The sequence below is a fragment of the Vombatus ursinus genome, unplaced genomic scaffold (genome assembly GCF_900497805.2).
Source record: "Vombatus ursinus unplaced genomic scaffold, bare-nosed wombat genome assembly UNPS02008786.1, whole genome shotgun sequence".
In the NCBI taxonomy this organism is placed as follows: Eukaryota; Metazoa; Chordata; class Mammalia; order Diprotodontia; family Vombatidae; genus Vombatus; species Vombatus ursinus.
The window spans coordinates 3814-18898 of record NW_020948564.1 but is presented as its reverse complement, the minus strand read 5'-3'; the positions used below and the strand labels follow the sequence as shown (position 1 = coordinate 18898).

The window sequence follows — 15085 nt, the reverse complement described above, 5'->3', positions numbered from 1 at the left end:
TCATTCAAACCTAACAACACTTCTGTATTTAAGTGGCATATAGATGTACCCTAATTCCTTTCAAGTTTTAGTTTAAAGTAGGACCTCAAAATTGAACAAGCATTTAATGCACGTTCACAAAATGCCTATTTCCTGAACTAAATCTCTTTCTAGATACTTAGAATGATTGTATATACCTTCTAATATTAAAAAATTCAGACACAGCCCAGTGGGAGGCAGAGAGATGGTTCAGATGACCTCCAAACACTACTGATAGGAATGAGGATGATGATGATGATGACGACTGATATCTACTTTGCATTTTAAAGTTTTCAAAACAATCATATATAGATAATTTGATTTTCTCTTCATATCAACCCTCTGAGGTAAGAAAATTACTAAAGGCCTTATTGTTCCTATTTTATAGATTAGAAAACCGAGGCTCAGAGAAGCTAAGGGATTTGCCCAAGGTCATATAACTATGGCCAAATGTCAGGGGCCGGATTTAAAAACAGGTCGCTTCCAAGTCCAAGCCCAGTGTTGTTTCTACTCCAGCTCAAGGCTCTTCTGAAAACCACACTAATCATTCATGTATCATGTCAGTGTATAAGTATTTTACTTACGAGTACCTGCCCGACATTTTCCTCACGACTGCAATGACGATTCCAGCAATGATACCAATGGCGATCACGATTCCCAAAATGATTCCCACCAATGCTATGGTCTCCAAGCCTCCTGATACGGAGAAAAAGAAGCAAGAAAGAAGCGATATTGGTATTTCTTCCAAAACAAGATGGAGAAGGGTAACACCCATGCACTAGGAGTAGTATCTCTACTTTGAGCCAACATTCTAGTCTGAAATGTGGATGAATTTGTACTAAGCTACATATAGAAGGATGGTTGGTTTACAGGTGGCCCCAGCTTATCACAGCAGCAAATTTCCAAAATGTATTACTGTCCTCTCATCACTCATGGATGGATTTAGAATTGGGGCATGATATAATGGCTGACCTTGAGCTATTCTAAACTATCTGGGTACAAACAAGATCCTTATGAAATAGGCTTTTGTCTATTGAGTTTAAGAACATCTTAACATTGCTATTAATTATTAGGAAGAGTTTTTATAGGGCTATTAAAATAATCCTGATTTTCTACTAACCATAAATTGCCATCTTGGGCATCAAAAGCTGATAACCCATCTAGCTTCAGTCTAGCCTTCCAGATTTATTTCACATTATTCCCCTTTATACTCACTCCCTTTTCCATCCAAATGGCTCTACCTGCTGTTCCCCGAACTAAACATTCCCTCCTCATCTCTGGTTTCTGTACCTTTGTTCAGGTCAACCCCATGTCTAGAATGTACTCTCTCCTCACCTCAATCTCCTAGAATTCTGAGCTTATTTTAAGGTTCATCTGCAGTACCAGCTCCTATAGGAAACACTTTTTGGTCTTTAGTAGTCTTTTTTCTCTTGAAATGACTTTGCATTTACCTTTCTGTGCAAATGTTGCATCCCACAATAGAATGTAAGCTCTTTGAGGACAGGTCTCTTTTTTTGTTGGTCTTTGTAGCCTACCATACTTAGCATAAAGTCTTGAACAAGTACAAAGTCTTAAACTGCTTGACTAGCTCTCAATGGATTGATTTGAATTGAATTACTGAATTCATGACTGAGAGATTTAAAAAATCTCCTGATCTATCTTTCAATTAAAAAGCGAACTACCTAGAATTTGCTTTATTTCTTTTTCCCCATTCAATTGATCTTTCTTTCAAAGTTTAAAACTCTCATCCTGCAGGTGTTCTAAAGCTTAGGAATGCAGTTGATGACAAGAAGTGGATGTCTTTGGGTAACTCATTCTAGCCTACCTTTCTCAGTTGCTGTCTCTGTCTCTCCACCCACTTTCTCTGTAAAGAGAGAGATGTAACAACAGAGTGATGTTAGAAAATTTAGTAACTGGGATTTAATCATGATTAGAGGGGAAATTGCTTTGCATAGACTGCAGATTAGGTAAGAGACAACAAAAACAGGAGCAAGAGACATTTGCTAAGAAAAATACAATGATAATTTTAAAAGTATGTTAACGTTCATTACTGGTCTTAATTATTAATGTTTTGAATGTTTAGAAGATTTAGAGATGGAATGAACCTTAGAACATGGGAAGGACATTAGAATGGGAATGTCAGAGCTAAAAGGACCTTTAGAACACATAACAACAAAGGTAGAAAGGACACTCGAACATGAAATGTTAGAGTTGGGACCGCCCCTTGACCATGAAACCTTAGAACTCAGAAGGGACTTTAGAATATAGAATATCAAAGATGGAAGGAACCTAAAAATACAGAATACGATAACATAGAATGTCAGAACTTGAAGGGACCTAAGAATACAGAATGTCAAAACTGTTCTATCTTAAAACATAAAATATCCCAGCAGGGAGGAGCTTAAGAGATTAACTAGCTTAATCCCTTCATTTTCCTCCTTTAAGGTGCCTTTCTAAAAGTTGATAACCCTTTAACTTATGATAACTTGTTTATTCTCAACTGTTTTAGAAAGTAGGACAATCAACCTAGCAGACATTCTATTGTTTGGGGTTTTTTTTTAAGAGCTGAGAAAAAAAAAAGACATAGAAGTGATCATTAATTTTCCAAGGTCATACAATATCATTGGTAAATAGGACCTAGAAACTAGGTCGCCTAGGACTCATCACTACTAAACATAAAGAGTTAGTATCACTAATAGAATTCCCACTGTTTGAGGTACTAAGTCCTAAGCTTCCATAGTGGGAGATAAGGGAAACAGATGAGAAAATCTAATCCCTCTCCTTGAGATGTTTAACATAATAACTGACATACAAACAAAAAATTTCAGTTTCCAAAGAATATTACTTGCATTTTCTTGTTTAAGCCTTTTAACCATGCTGTATAAAGCCCTACAAGTGTTATTGCCCCCATTTTACAGATAGAGAAACTGAGGGAGGCTAAGAGGGGTTAAGAGATTTGTCCATGGTCTTACAGCTGGTTACTTGTCAGAGATAGGATTAAAACCTAGGTTTTTCTGACCTTTGTCTCTCTATCTCCATTAGGCAGCTTGATGGCACAATGGACAGAGACCTAGGCCTGGACTCAAGAAGACCTGAGTTCAAATTTCACCTCAGACATTTACTATCTGGGGGACCCTGGACAAGTCACTAAACGTATTTTTTTCTTATTAATTAATTAATTAATTAATTAGATTTTCATATTTAACATTCACTCTCATAAGATTTTGAGTTCTAAAATTCCCCCCCCTCCTTTCCTTTCCTCCTCCCTAAGATGGCAGCAATTTGATATAGGTTATATGTGTACAATCATATTAAACATATTTTCACATTAGCCATGTTTCGAAAAAAGAATCAGAACAAAAGGGGAAAACTACAAGAAAGAAAACAAAACAAAACAAAACAAAACAAAATAAAATAGTATGCTTCGATCTGCATTCAGACTCCATAGTTATTTGTCTGGATGTGGATAGCATTTTCCTTCATGAGTCCTTTGGAGTTGTCTTAGATCCTTGCATTGCTGAGAAGAACTTAGTCTATCAAAGTTAGTCATTGCACAGTGTGGCTGTTACTATGTGCAATGTTTTACTGGTTCTGCTCAATTCACTCAGCATCAGTTCATGTAAATCTTTCCAGGTTGTTCTGAAATCTTCCTGCTCATCATTTCTTATGGAACAATAGTATTCCATTACATTCATATGCCACAACTTGTTTAGCCATTCCCCAATTGATGGGCATCCCTTCAATGTCCAATTCTAGGCCACCACAAAAAGAGCTGCTATAAATATTTTTCTACATGTAGGTCCTTTTCCCTTCTTAATGATCTCTTTGGGATACAGAACTAGCAGTAGTATTGCTGAGTCAGAAGGTATGTACAGTTTTATAGCCCTGTGGGCATAGTCCCAAATTGCTCTTTAGAATGGTTGGATCACTTCACAGCTCCACCAACAATGCATTAGTGTTCCAATTTTCCCACATCTTCTCCAACATTTATCATTTTCCTGTTTTGTCATGTTAGTCAATCTGATGATTTGCATTTCTCCAATCAATAGTGATTTAGAGCATTTTTCATATATGTAGCTTTATTATTCATTATTATATATGATATACATATGGCATTATTATTCATTAGAGATAGCTTTACTTTCTACATCTGAAAACTGTCTGTTCATATCCTTTGTCCATTTATCGATTGGGGAATGAAGTCACTTAACTTCTGCCTGCCTTGGCTTCCTCATATGTAACATGGGGATAATAATAGCACCTGCCTCACAGGGTTATTGTGAGGATAAAATGGATAATACTGTAAAGCACTTCATAAATTTTAAAGTGCTATATAAGTGGTTGGCCTGATAGGGGGTGCAGTGGATAGAATGCCAGACCTGGAGTCAGGAATATCTAAGTTCAAATCCAGCCTCAGATACTAGCTTTGTGACCCTGGGTAAGTCACTTAACATTGTTTTCTTCTGTTTCTCATCTGTACAATGAGCTGGAGAAGGAAATGGCAAACCATTCTGGTGTATTTGCCAAGACAATCCCAATGGGATCACAAAGAGTTGGAAAAGACTAAAATGACTGAATAACAGTAACATCTGCCACACATGGTGCCAAGTGTTGGAGATATAAAGAAACGGCCAAGTACTTCAGCATCTTGGCCAAGAATATCCCAATGGGATCACAAAGAGTCGAACACGACTGAAATGACTGAACAACAACACCATATAAATGGCAGCTAGCCATTATTAGATTGGATTTGTAGTCTTAGAGGACTGACCAAGGCTCAAGGTCATTAAGTAATTTACCCAAGGTCATACAGCTGTTTCGAGGCAGAACTTGTATCTAAGTCTTCCAAGTCCAGTATTCTATCCAATGGAGATACTCTCTGGGACTAATCAATGATTTCCGAAAGAGTTTTGTAAAAGTGTTCCTGTGCTGCCTACTTCCTGATGACTGGTGAACCCCAAAGATGCTCAAACTCCCTTTATACTGTCTGAAAATTCTCTAGGATATCTCTTCATGGATTGTGTTTTCCTAATCAGGTTGGTCATGATCATTTTTAGTTTCCCCTTGGCCTCATCATGGAGTAAATCCTTAACATCTCTGTGGGATGAGTTTTCACGTTATTTGCAGATGGGGGAAACAGATTAACCAAGACAGGGTTTCTGCTTTCTGTGAGCCAATGTAAATCCATCAATTTGGTTCCTGCTGCCTATACAAAAGGGAAAGTAAGGATCCTTTAGATTTAGGCTGTCTACACATGGATGGCAGCAGACCTGTTCCCTCCAGAATCTTCAATTGGCCTGAGGAGGTGTGGTCTATCTGAACAATTGACAGAGACCCTGGAGTATCATTATTCCATTCATACCTGAGTGAAGATGGTCTGTGGCCAAGCAACATGAAAGATCGGAGTCAAAATGGGCCAACCTCCATGTACCTAAGAGTGGCTGCCCTGGAACGCACACCTTCTTCAATGCCTCCTCTCAAAAGACCCCAGTTCCCTTTAAGGTTCAGCCCATGTGCCTTTCCCTGCAGAGCAGTGCATCATGCCAGATTTGAAATCAGGAAGACCTAGGCTCAATTCCCAGTTTCTGACACTAGTTGTGTGGCCACGGAGAAGTTGCAACCACTCTGAACTTCAATTTCCTCAACTGTAAAATGGGTATAAATGGTATCTGTAGTTCTGACTTCCCAAGGCTGTTGAGAGGCTCAAATGGGAGAATACATGTAAAGCACTTTGCAGACTTTAATGCTCTATATAAAGGCCAGTCACATTTTTTTTCCGGAAGCTTTTCCTGAGATAGCCTACCCCAAGTTGTTAGTGTTGTCTCTTTCCTCATATTGTTATACTTTTTGAACTGTGATTTCATTGGTCTGTGCAGGAATTGGCAAATTACTGCCCACAGGGCAAATCTATCCTATCTCTTTAAGAATGTTTTTTACATTTTAAAATAAAGTTTTATGTTATTTATTGGTTTGTTTAACTATTCTTAACTCCCAAACAAAAAGAGATGGCTGGATTTGGCCCTCAAACCATAGGATGGCTTGCTGACCCCTAGTCTAGGGAATTTCCAGTGAGAGAATTTCTACCAACAGAAGAGAAAGGGTAGTTGGGGTAGGGAGGATCATTGGACTAGAAAGATACTGAGGTCCTTTCCAATTCTAAAACTACAATCTTATGATCCTATGACTTGGGGTCCATTCTCAGTCCTACCGTTTTCTAACTGAGACCTTGGGAAAAATCACAGCATGTGGAGGGCAGTTTGGTGCTATGAAAGAAAAAAAAAAAGAACCATTAGCTCTGGAATCAGAGTATCTATGTTCAAAGACCAGCTCCTTATTACTTGTATGACCTTAGACAAATCATTTAACCTCTCTGAGCCTCAGTCTCCTCATCTGTAAAATGAGACGGTTGGACTAGATGACCTTGAAGGTCTCTTCCAATTCTTATTCTAGGATTCTTGGGCTTTAGTTTGCTCTTCTATAAAATGGGCATGATCAACCAACAGATGAGCACCTACTATGTGCCGGACACTAGGAATTATACTATCTTAACACCTGAATTGCCTACCTCACAGGGTTGTAGTGAGGATCAAATAGTGGGAGGCAAATTTTTACAAATGAGGAACCTGATGTCTGTCCCATTGGAATAATGATAGGGATATTTTGGTTTTGTCTCTGTATGCCTAGGACCTAGCAAAACATCTTATACATTATTGTTGCTGCTCAGTCATTTCAGTTGTGTCCAACTCTTCGTGACCTCATTTTGGAGTTTTCTTGGCAAAGAAACTTGAGTGGTCTGCCATTTCCTTCTCCAGATCATTTTCCAGATGAGGAAACTGAGGCAAACAGGGTGAAGTGACTTGCCCAGGGTCACACAGCTAGTAAGTGTCTGAGGTTGGATTTGAAATCAGGTCTTCCTGACACCAGGCCTGGCGCTCTGTCCATTGTACCACTCGGCTTCCCTTTACCTATTATAGCAAGTACATAACTGAAGCTTTATAGCAAGTACATAATTGATATTGGGGTTTTTTTTTTCAAACAAATAAACTGGTTTCTTACCGCTAGGATGGTCAGTTATAACCCTGGAGTCCGTGGAGTTCTCTCTGCTGTGGACTGTGGGCTCTGGAGTGGATTTATCATCATCGTATGTTGGGGTGTGGTGGGGTCTTACAGTTCTTGGGGGCAGCTGTGGGGCAGGTGGGAAAACAGGAAAAAGGCCAGTAAGTAGGAGACTTTTGTTTGTACCACTGTTCATGCCTGGGGCCTGAGTTCCACTGACTGTATCACCTCAGCCAGAACTTTCAATGGCATCTATCATCTGTATCACACATCTGCCAGTACAACAATTCTAACAAAAGAACCATTAGCATAAGATTATTTTGTCTTTTCATGATGTTCTTCCTCAGCTAGATTGTAAGCTCCTTGAGGGCAGGGACCGTTGACATTTTGAAAATATCAAGCCAAAGGAAACCGTTTCAGAACATTTCCATTACTACAGGCTTGCTGTCTGTGGAAATGCATCTTGTCTCATAATGCTCAGAGGACAAGACACTTGTAGCATAATCCACAGTATTTGATAACATTTCAGTGGCCTCAAGCTTGGTCTCTGTAAAAGCTAATTTTGTTTGAGAAAACTCAGACCTTTAATCTTGGTCGTGTTCTGTGAGAAATAAAGGTAAACTGAAGCACAAAAAATTATATAAAATGTCAAGTCAACAAACATTTAAGTGCCTACTATGTGCCAGGCACTATGCTAAGTACTAGGGATACAAAGAAGGCAAAAACAGTACCTGGCCTCAAGGAGCTCCCTGTCTAATGAGGGAGACAACATGTAAATTATTATGTATAAACCAACTACTTGCAGGATAAATAGAGGATAATTAACAGAGGAAAGGCACTGGAATTCAGAGGGATTGAGGAAGGCCTCCTTAGAAGGGGGGATTTTAACTGGGACTTGAAGGAAGCCAGGGAAGCCACGAGTAGAAATGAGGAGGGAGAGCATTCCAGGAATGAGGGACAGTGAGGGGAAATGTCTGGAGTCTGGAGATGGAGGATCTTGTTTGAGGAACTGCAAGAAGGCCACGCCTCACTGGATCAGGGTACGAACGGGGTGATGTAAGGCATAAGAAGACTGGAAATGTAGGTAGAGGGGGCAGGAGGTTAGGAAGGGCTTTGAACACCAAATAGAGGATTTTATATTTGATTTTCTCTAGAATACCCACCACCGTACTTTGTACAGAGAAGGGTTCCATTATTTGTTGACCGTTTGAAAGCACTGGGAAGGAGAAATTAAAGGAGTAGGGATCAGAGTCGGAAGGGACCTTCGAGGTCCACCCGATCCAATTTCCTCATTTTATGAATGATGAAACCTGGAAGCCCAGAAAGGCAACTTACGCAAGTTCACATAGGTAATAATAGGTTTAGCAGAGCTAAAATCCTAATCCAGGTTATAGGAATAGGGATGTAAGACTGGAAGGGCCTTCTAGTCTGACCCCTTCATTGACAGATGAATAAACCCAAAGAGAAAATGACTTGCCTAAGGTCACACAGGGAGTAAGTGAAAGAACTGGGTTTTGTACCCAGGTCACAGGATCATGAATTTCAAGCCGGAAAGGACCTCAGAAGTTGTCCTGTCCAACCCCCTCAATTTAAAGGTGAGAAAATCTGGACGCCCAGAGAGGGTAAGTGTTTTGTCTAGGTCACATAGGTAGTAAGTGACGGAGCTGAGATTTGAACTCAGGTCTGCTGACTCCAAAGCCAAGGTTCTCTCCATTGGACCACACATTGATTCTTGAGAGGACTGTTCAGTTTGGAAGGCAGTGGGAGTGTCCTCTCCGTAAAATATGTAAACTCTTGTTGCTCCATCAACCCCATGGGGAGGGCAGAGGTTCTTTGAGCCAACTTGAGATGCCGAGGAATTCAGTGTGGGTTCCAGTTATGCAGCCACGCCAAGGTTACGCAGTGGCTCAGGATAATGTGAAATGTGAACAGTCAAGGACCTCTCTCCCCGAGTTGGACTCAGACGGTAAATCACCAAAGGTAAGCCCTGAAATTTATGGAAGGGCACTGCCCCCCAGGTCCCGCTTTGGATCCACTGGTGGGTGAGAGAAGACTAGGGGTCATGGGCTCACAATTAAACTTAGACCCCTCCCCTTCCCTCCCTAAAGTTCAAAGTCAGTGAATAATTATGGGCAGGAAGAACAAATCACAGCCCCTGGAAAATCCCTTCCGAGCCTGGAACTCCTCTGAGATCTATGCAGATAGTTACCCCAGAATTCCAGAAGTGGAAGGAATCTCGGTGGTCTTCTATTCTACCCCACACACCTGAAAGCAAACCCATCTACAACACAGCCTTTACTTGGCCTCCAAAGAGGAGGAACCTATTAACTCCGAGGCAGCCCATTCTACTTTGGGACAGCCCCATGTCCACACTCAGTGCCTTTCCACAGGCTGTCCCCCAGGCCTGGAATGCACTGTCACCTTTCCCAAGCCTCAGAGGCCCTCTCATCCTTAAGATGGAGCTGAGGCATTACCCATTACATGAAGCCTTTCCTGGTTCACTTCCCTAACTACTAGTGCCCTCCCTCCCAAACGATTTTGTACATATTTGTATTTGTTCATTCAATCAATAGACATTTATTGAGTGCCTACTCTAGGGATGGGGAACCCACGGCCTCGAGGCCACATGTGGCCCTTCAGGTCCTCAATGCTGCCCTTTGACTGAATCCAAACTTCATATTTTGGACTCTGTGTCAAGCACTGTACTAAACAGTGGGGATACAAAAAAAAGGCAAAAGACACCCCTGCCCTCAAAGAGCTTATAATCTAATGGGAGAGACAACATAGAAACAAATATACACAAAGCAAGCTCTGGACAGGATAAATAGGAAATAATTAACAGGGAGAAGGCAGTGGAATGGGGGAAGGCTTCTTGTAGATGGTGGGATTTTAGTTGGGACTTAAAGGAAGCCAGGGAAGTCAGTAGTCAAAATGGAGAAGGTAGAGCATTTAAGGCACGGAAGACAACCAGAGAGAATGTCCTGAGTCAAGGGATGGAGGGTCTTGTCTGTGGAACAGCCAGGAGATGCAGATATACACACATGTATGTATGTATGTATGTATTTATACACAAACACGTGCAAACACACATATAAATGTATATATATATGTATCTATATATGTGTGTGTGTATGTGTGTTTATGTATACTTGTTGGCTCCCCTGGTAAAATGTCAGCTCTTTCTACAGAGGGATTGGTTTATTGGTTCATACCTAGATCGTTAGCACTTAGCACTACACTTGTAGGATGACAGGTGACATTTAAAAAATAGGTGACATAAATAAATGACATAAATGCTGATCGATCGTTGAGAAGTTGTTTTTCTTCCGGCATCAAATCTAAATTTGCCTCCTTGCAATTTTCCCCCACCCTCCTTAGTTTGCCCTCTTGGACTGGAAGGAACAAATATTTTCCTCTTTCTGCTTCACAGTCCTTCATAGGATTTAGATTTGGAAGGGACTTAGAGGCCATAGGGTTCAACCTCTTCATTTTACAGATGAAGAAACTGAGGCAGAGACATTACAGACAGAGAGACTTACCTGTGCCACACAGGTAGCAAGTATGTGAGGGAGGATTTGAAGCCAGGTAGGCCATCCTGACTCCAAGCTCCATGCCCTAGCCGCTAGGCTTTGCTGTCACTCTTCAGATACTGGAAGATAACTCTCTCAACCCCTTCCCCCAAACCCCCTTAGAGAGCCACCCACTTCCTTGCTTTCTAAAATTGCACTTCAACCCAGCCTTCAGCTCCTAGAATTAAGCCTGGCAAGAAAATGAGATGGCATGAGACTGGAGATACCCACCGACGTCGATGCATCATCAGAACCATAAGAATGCCCGTCACTGGAGACTGCTGTGGTCACACCATCTTCTGGTAAGGTTGTGCTGGCTGGAGGAGAAAGACTGAGTCAGAACTCCAAGCTGGTAACTCTCCATTACTCCCTTCTTCTTTGGGGTGTTACATTTCTTTCCAGTCATCTCTTTGGTTTTCTGCTGCTCCAGAGACCTGACCTCCAGACACCATTTCCTCGTACCATTTCCCCAGATACCTGGAGAGCTGCACAGGACTTCAGTATTGCAAAAACCTGTGATTTCCTCAGTGTGGGAACCCCTCCAACAATGCAAATTTCAACCCACTTGTAACTTACAGTCTTAGACAGGTGCTTAAGGCTCAGAAAGGGCAAATGATTGGCTAAGGGCCACACATCTAGAATCTCAGCCTGAGTCTTCCTGACTGAAGGGCCCACTCCCTATTACTACTATGCTGTATGACCACTCAGATAATACTACTATTCATTCATTGAGTCATTCATTCATCTATCTACTTGTTTGTTCATTTATTTATGTTCATTCATTTATATATGTATCTATTTATGTGGCATAGTGCATAGAGCATTGAGCTTAGAGTCTGGACAACTGGGCTCAAATTTTACCCATGATTCTTATTAGCTTCATGACTCCTAGCTTTTCTGGGCCTAAGGCACTTTCCATCAAACTTTTCTACTAGGCTACAGATGTGTTACTATGATCTGCGTACCCACTGACTCTATGTCTTTTTTCCTTCTTTCTTTCCTTCCTCCCTTCTTTTTTTCTCCCTCCCTCCCTTCCTTCCTTCTTTCCTCCCTTTCTTTTTTCTCCCTCTCTTCCTTCCTTCCTCTCTTCTTTTCTTCTTCCCCTTTTATATTCTTTTCTCTCTCTCTTTCTAGGAAAATCACAGGATCATAGGATAAGAATTTCAGAGACCAATTCACTCTTTTACAGAGGAGGAAACTGAGGCAGAAAGAAGTCAGGTATCATGCTCAAAGTTACACATGTAGGGTTGGGAGTTGGTCCTCTAACTCCAAACCCAGCATCCTTTCCAATGTACCACACACACTGTCTACGATTGTAAACTAAGCATCCTATTTCACAGATGAGAACAGAGTGGAATGGATCTGTAGTATACTAAATGGTGTCTCCTACCCACCCTGCTGTTTCGTGGCCCTGGTTTCCTGTTCTTGTTCCCACAGAGGTTGCTGTTCGTCCTTCATTCTTGAAGAGGACCAAGACATCAGGAAGGTGATGCCATGACATGCAAGTGAATTGGACTGAAGTGAGGCAGGGCTATGCAAAGTCACCAGCCTCACTTTCTCCTCCGGAGCCATCTGGATCCAGTGGCCAGACATGGATCAGGAAGACTGGAGATGGCCCCGGATGCAGTGGGAAATGACCTTGGCTCCAATCACCACTGCTTGACCTGTGCACATGCCTTATTGCCTCCCACATACCAGAGCTAAGCACTCTTGGCTCCCTTCCCATCCGAGCAAGGAATCTGCCTCCCTCTAGGGGCACCAGGCTCCCTGCTTACCTCCTGTTGACTCCATCTGCCCCAAATCTCCCTCTCAGACAGAGCTGTCACCAGGGTGGAGTGACTGGAGCCTTTCCCAGGGCTCCAGATTGGGGTGGGGTGTACTTCCTTCCCATGTAAGTTCTCTGGGCCAGAGTCTCAAAGCCTCTCTGTCCTTGACCAGTTCAGAGCCACCCTGTACTACAGCCCACCTTCCCTTGTCCAGCCTCAGTTGTCCTCCACCAAGAGTCCATCAGCATTACTGGCACCCATTTCCTGGGCCCTGAATGTCAGCTTTTTCAGGGAAGGGACTGTTTCTACCTTTTCTTTTGGTATCCCCAGTTCTTAGTACTGTTTCTAATACGTTCAATAAATGTCTGTTTGACTGCCTACTATTACATCTTCTTCTCCCTGTGACATTTTCCCTCCTCTCATCCCACTTGAAAACCAATGGGCTGCCCTCTTTTCTGACCAAACTGTACTGCAACTGTGTCTTGGGTTCCCACCTCATATCTTTCCCAGCCTTCATCCGTGACTTTGCGTTGTATCCTCATATCATTTGCTTTGTATTCTCATGTCAGCTGAATTTGCTCAGCACAGGAATTCCTAGCTATGGTTCTACCTTCAAATCAATGAAATTCAATGTGCATTTATTAAGCACCTACTATGTGCTAAGTTCTGGGGATGCAGACAAAAATTAAATCGTCCCTGTTCTTAAGGAACTTATGTCTTACTGGGAGAAAACATCACCCTTTGGCTTTGGCTTTTCATCGCCTCCATTTGGAGTGACCTTGGTGCCTGGCATGGAAGGCGTGGATCCTCTTGGGTAGCTCTCCTCCCATGCACGGGGGAGAAAAGTGAGAACCTAGCCACCCAGTGACTCTGTACTTAGAAATCACAGGCAAGTCTGCTAAGCCCTGCTGAGTAATGATGGATGACTTGTCCTGGTCTTTGAAAGGCAATATGGCACAGTGGATGGGGCCCTGGACTTGAAGACCTGAGTTAAAATCTCACCTCCCCTTGACTGTGTGACCGTGGGCAAGTCACTTTAGTGTCTTTATCAGTATAATGAGGGACTTGGATTTCATTGCCTTCAAGGTCCCTTCCTGCCTTAAATCAGTGATTCCACAACTTCAAGACAAACATATGTGCCCACTTGAAGAGTTAACAGTCTGACTCATGAGCCCCAGCCCCGTCCCCTGGCATGGGGTAGGGTTCCCGAAGTCCCATGACCAAAGCATCTTGCAAAACAGGAGAGAAACCACGTGCCTTTGCGGGGAGGAGAAGGGGGCAGTTTGGAGATCTCTATGAGTCATGGAAGAGCAGCTGGGCTCTGAGACTGTTAGCACCTCTGTCTGTTGAAAGACATCTTTTTCTTCCCCTCTGCTTCCCTTATAAATATGCTCACAGACAGCCAAGCCCAAGACTAGAACTAATAAATATTTGATTGGAACTTTTCTGGCAGCATAGGAACAAAGTCTCTGGCGTCCTCCCCGTTTCTGCTTTTCATTCTGCATTCGATGCTCTAAATCCCTATCCCTGAAGATGGATAGCATGGGATAAGGCGTCTGGGCATGTGGGCTTATTTGTAGTCTCTGAGGGGGAAGGGTTTCACTAGGAGCCATAGTCAAATCATTGTTGGACCCCAGGGATGGCTTCCCTCCTCTCCCCTCCCCCACCCCCATTCACTGGAGGTCAAGGTTTGGCTGCTGGAAGGATTGATGGGGGCTATTGAAGACAAATGTCGAGTGGAGCTGTGTGCTTGGGGGAGGAGGGGAGGAGAATAGCTCCTTGGCAGACAAGGACCCTTTATTAAGGAGCCAAGCATCTCGTCGCCCTCCTTTTCAGAACTAGAGTTCTGAAGCTGTCATGCCAAACAATGCATTTTTTTAAGTAGTTTCTGGAGCTATTCTGTATTGATTCTGAGACTTGCTTGTCAGCTCCCAAATAGCATGGAAACATCAATAGAAATGTGCACATTTATAGAAATATACACAGATAAATAGGCATATATGTAAATATACATATATATATACATATACATACACACATCCATATATATATATATATATATATATGGAAAATCAGCACAGCTAGGCAGTGCCATGTTTTAAAAAACCCTCAAACTTGGAATCTTGAACTTGGGATCACCAGACTCAAGTTTGAAGCCTGGCTCTTACCACTTACTCCCTGTATGAGCTTGAGAAAGTCTCTTTATCTCCCTGGCACCTCAGTTTCTTAATCTGAAAAATGAGGGGATTAGACTAGCTGACCTCTGAGTTTCCTTCCAGTCTTAGAACCCTATGAGCCCTAGTTGATAAAATGCTGGACTCAGAGTCAGAAAAGCCTGGGTTTGGTTGAATTTGTTACATACTAACAAAACAAAACAAAATTAAACAAAACAAAATCCCAACAACAGCAAGCTATACACAACAGATAAACAGATTTGAGGTTCCAAATACAACAACTCTCTTTTTCTATTCTTTGTATGTGGAAATGTTCATGTTTGTTGGGATTTGTCAAATTTGGAATAACAAGAAATGAAAATTAAAATCTTGGAAAAAAAAACAAACCCCAAGTTTGTATCTTGTCTCTGATGCCTGCTGGCTATATAACCACCAAAAAGTCACCTTACCATCTCAGGTGATCAGTTTCCTCAAAGGAGGCAGTGTGCTGCTACAGAAACAC

General features: G+C 42.0%; 1 protein-coding gene across 1 annotated transcript; it reads right to left on the bottom strand.

Annotated features, from left to right (window-relative positions):
* Positions 1–598: 598 nt before the first annotated feature.
* Positions 599–11095, bottom strand: LOC114034251 (podoplanin-like). The gene is made up of 5 exons (XM_027849847.1): positions 11083–11095; positions 10875–10960; positions 7075–7201; positions 1844–1882; positions 599–714 (listed from the first exon to the last, which is right to left on the bottom strand). Exons 1-5 carry the CDS (start codon positions 11093–11095, stop codon positions 599–601), a joined length of 381 nt encoding a protein of 126 aa, XP_027705648.1.
* Positions 11096–15085: the final 3990 nt, after the last annotated feature.

Excerpts from the sequence above, each read along its gene's own strand:
- LOC114034251 (XM_027849847.1), bottom strand. Across the intron at positions 1,883-7,074 it reads TATAACTGACCATCCTAGCG|AGAAAGTGGGTGGAGAGACA; the intron begins GTAAGAAACCAG and ends CTCTCTTTACAG. Across the intron at positions 715-1,843 it reads AGAGACAGCAACTGAGAAAG|GAGGCTTGGAGACCATAGCA; the intron begins GTAGGCTAGAAT and ends TCTCCGTATCAG.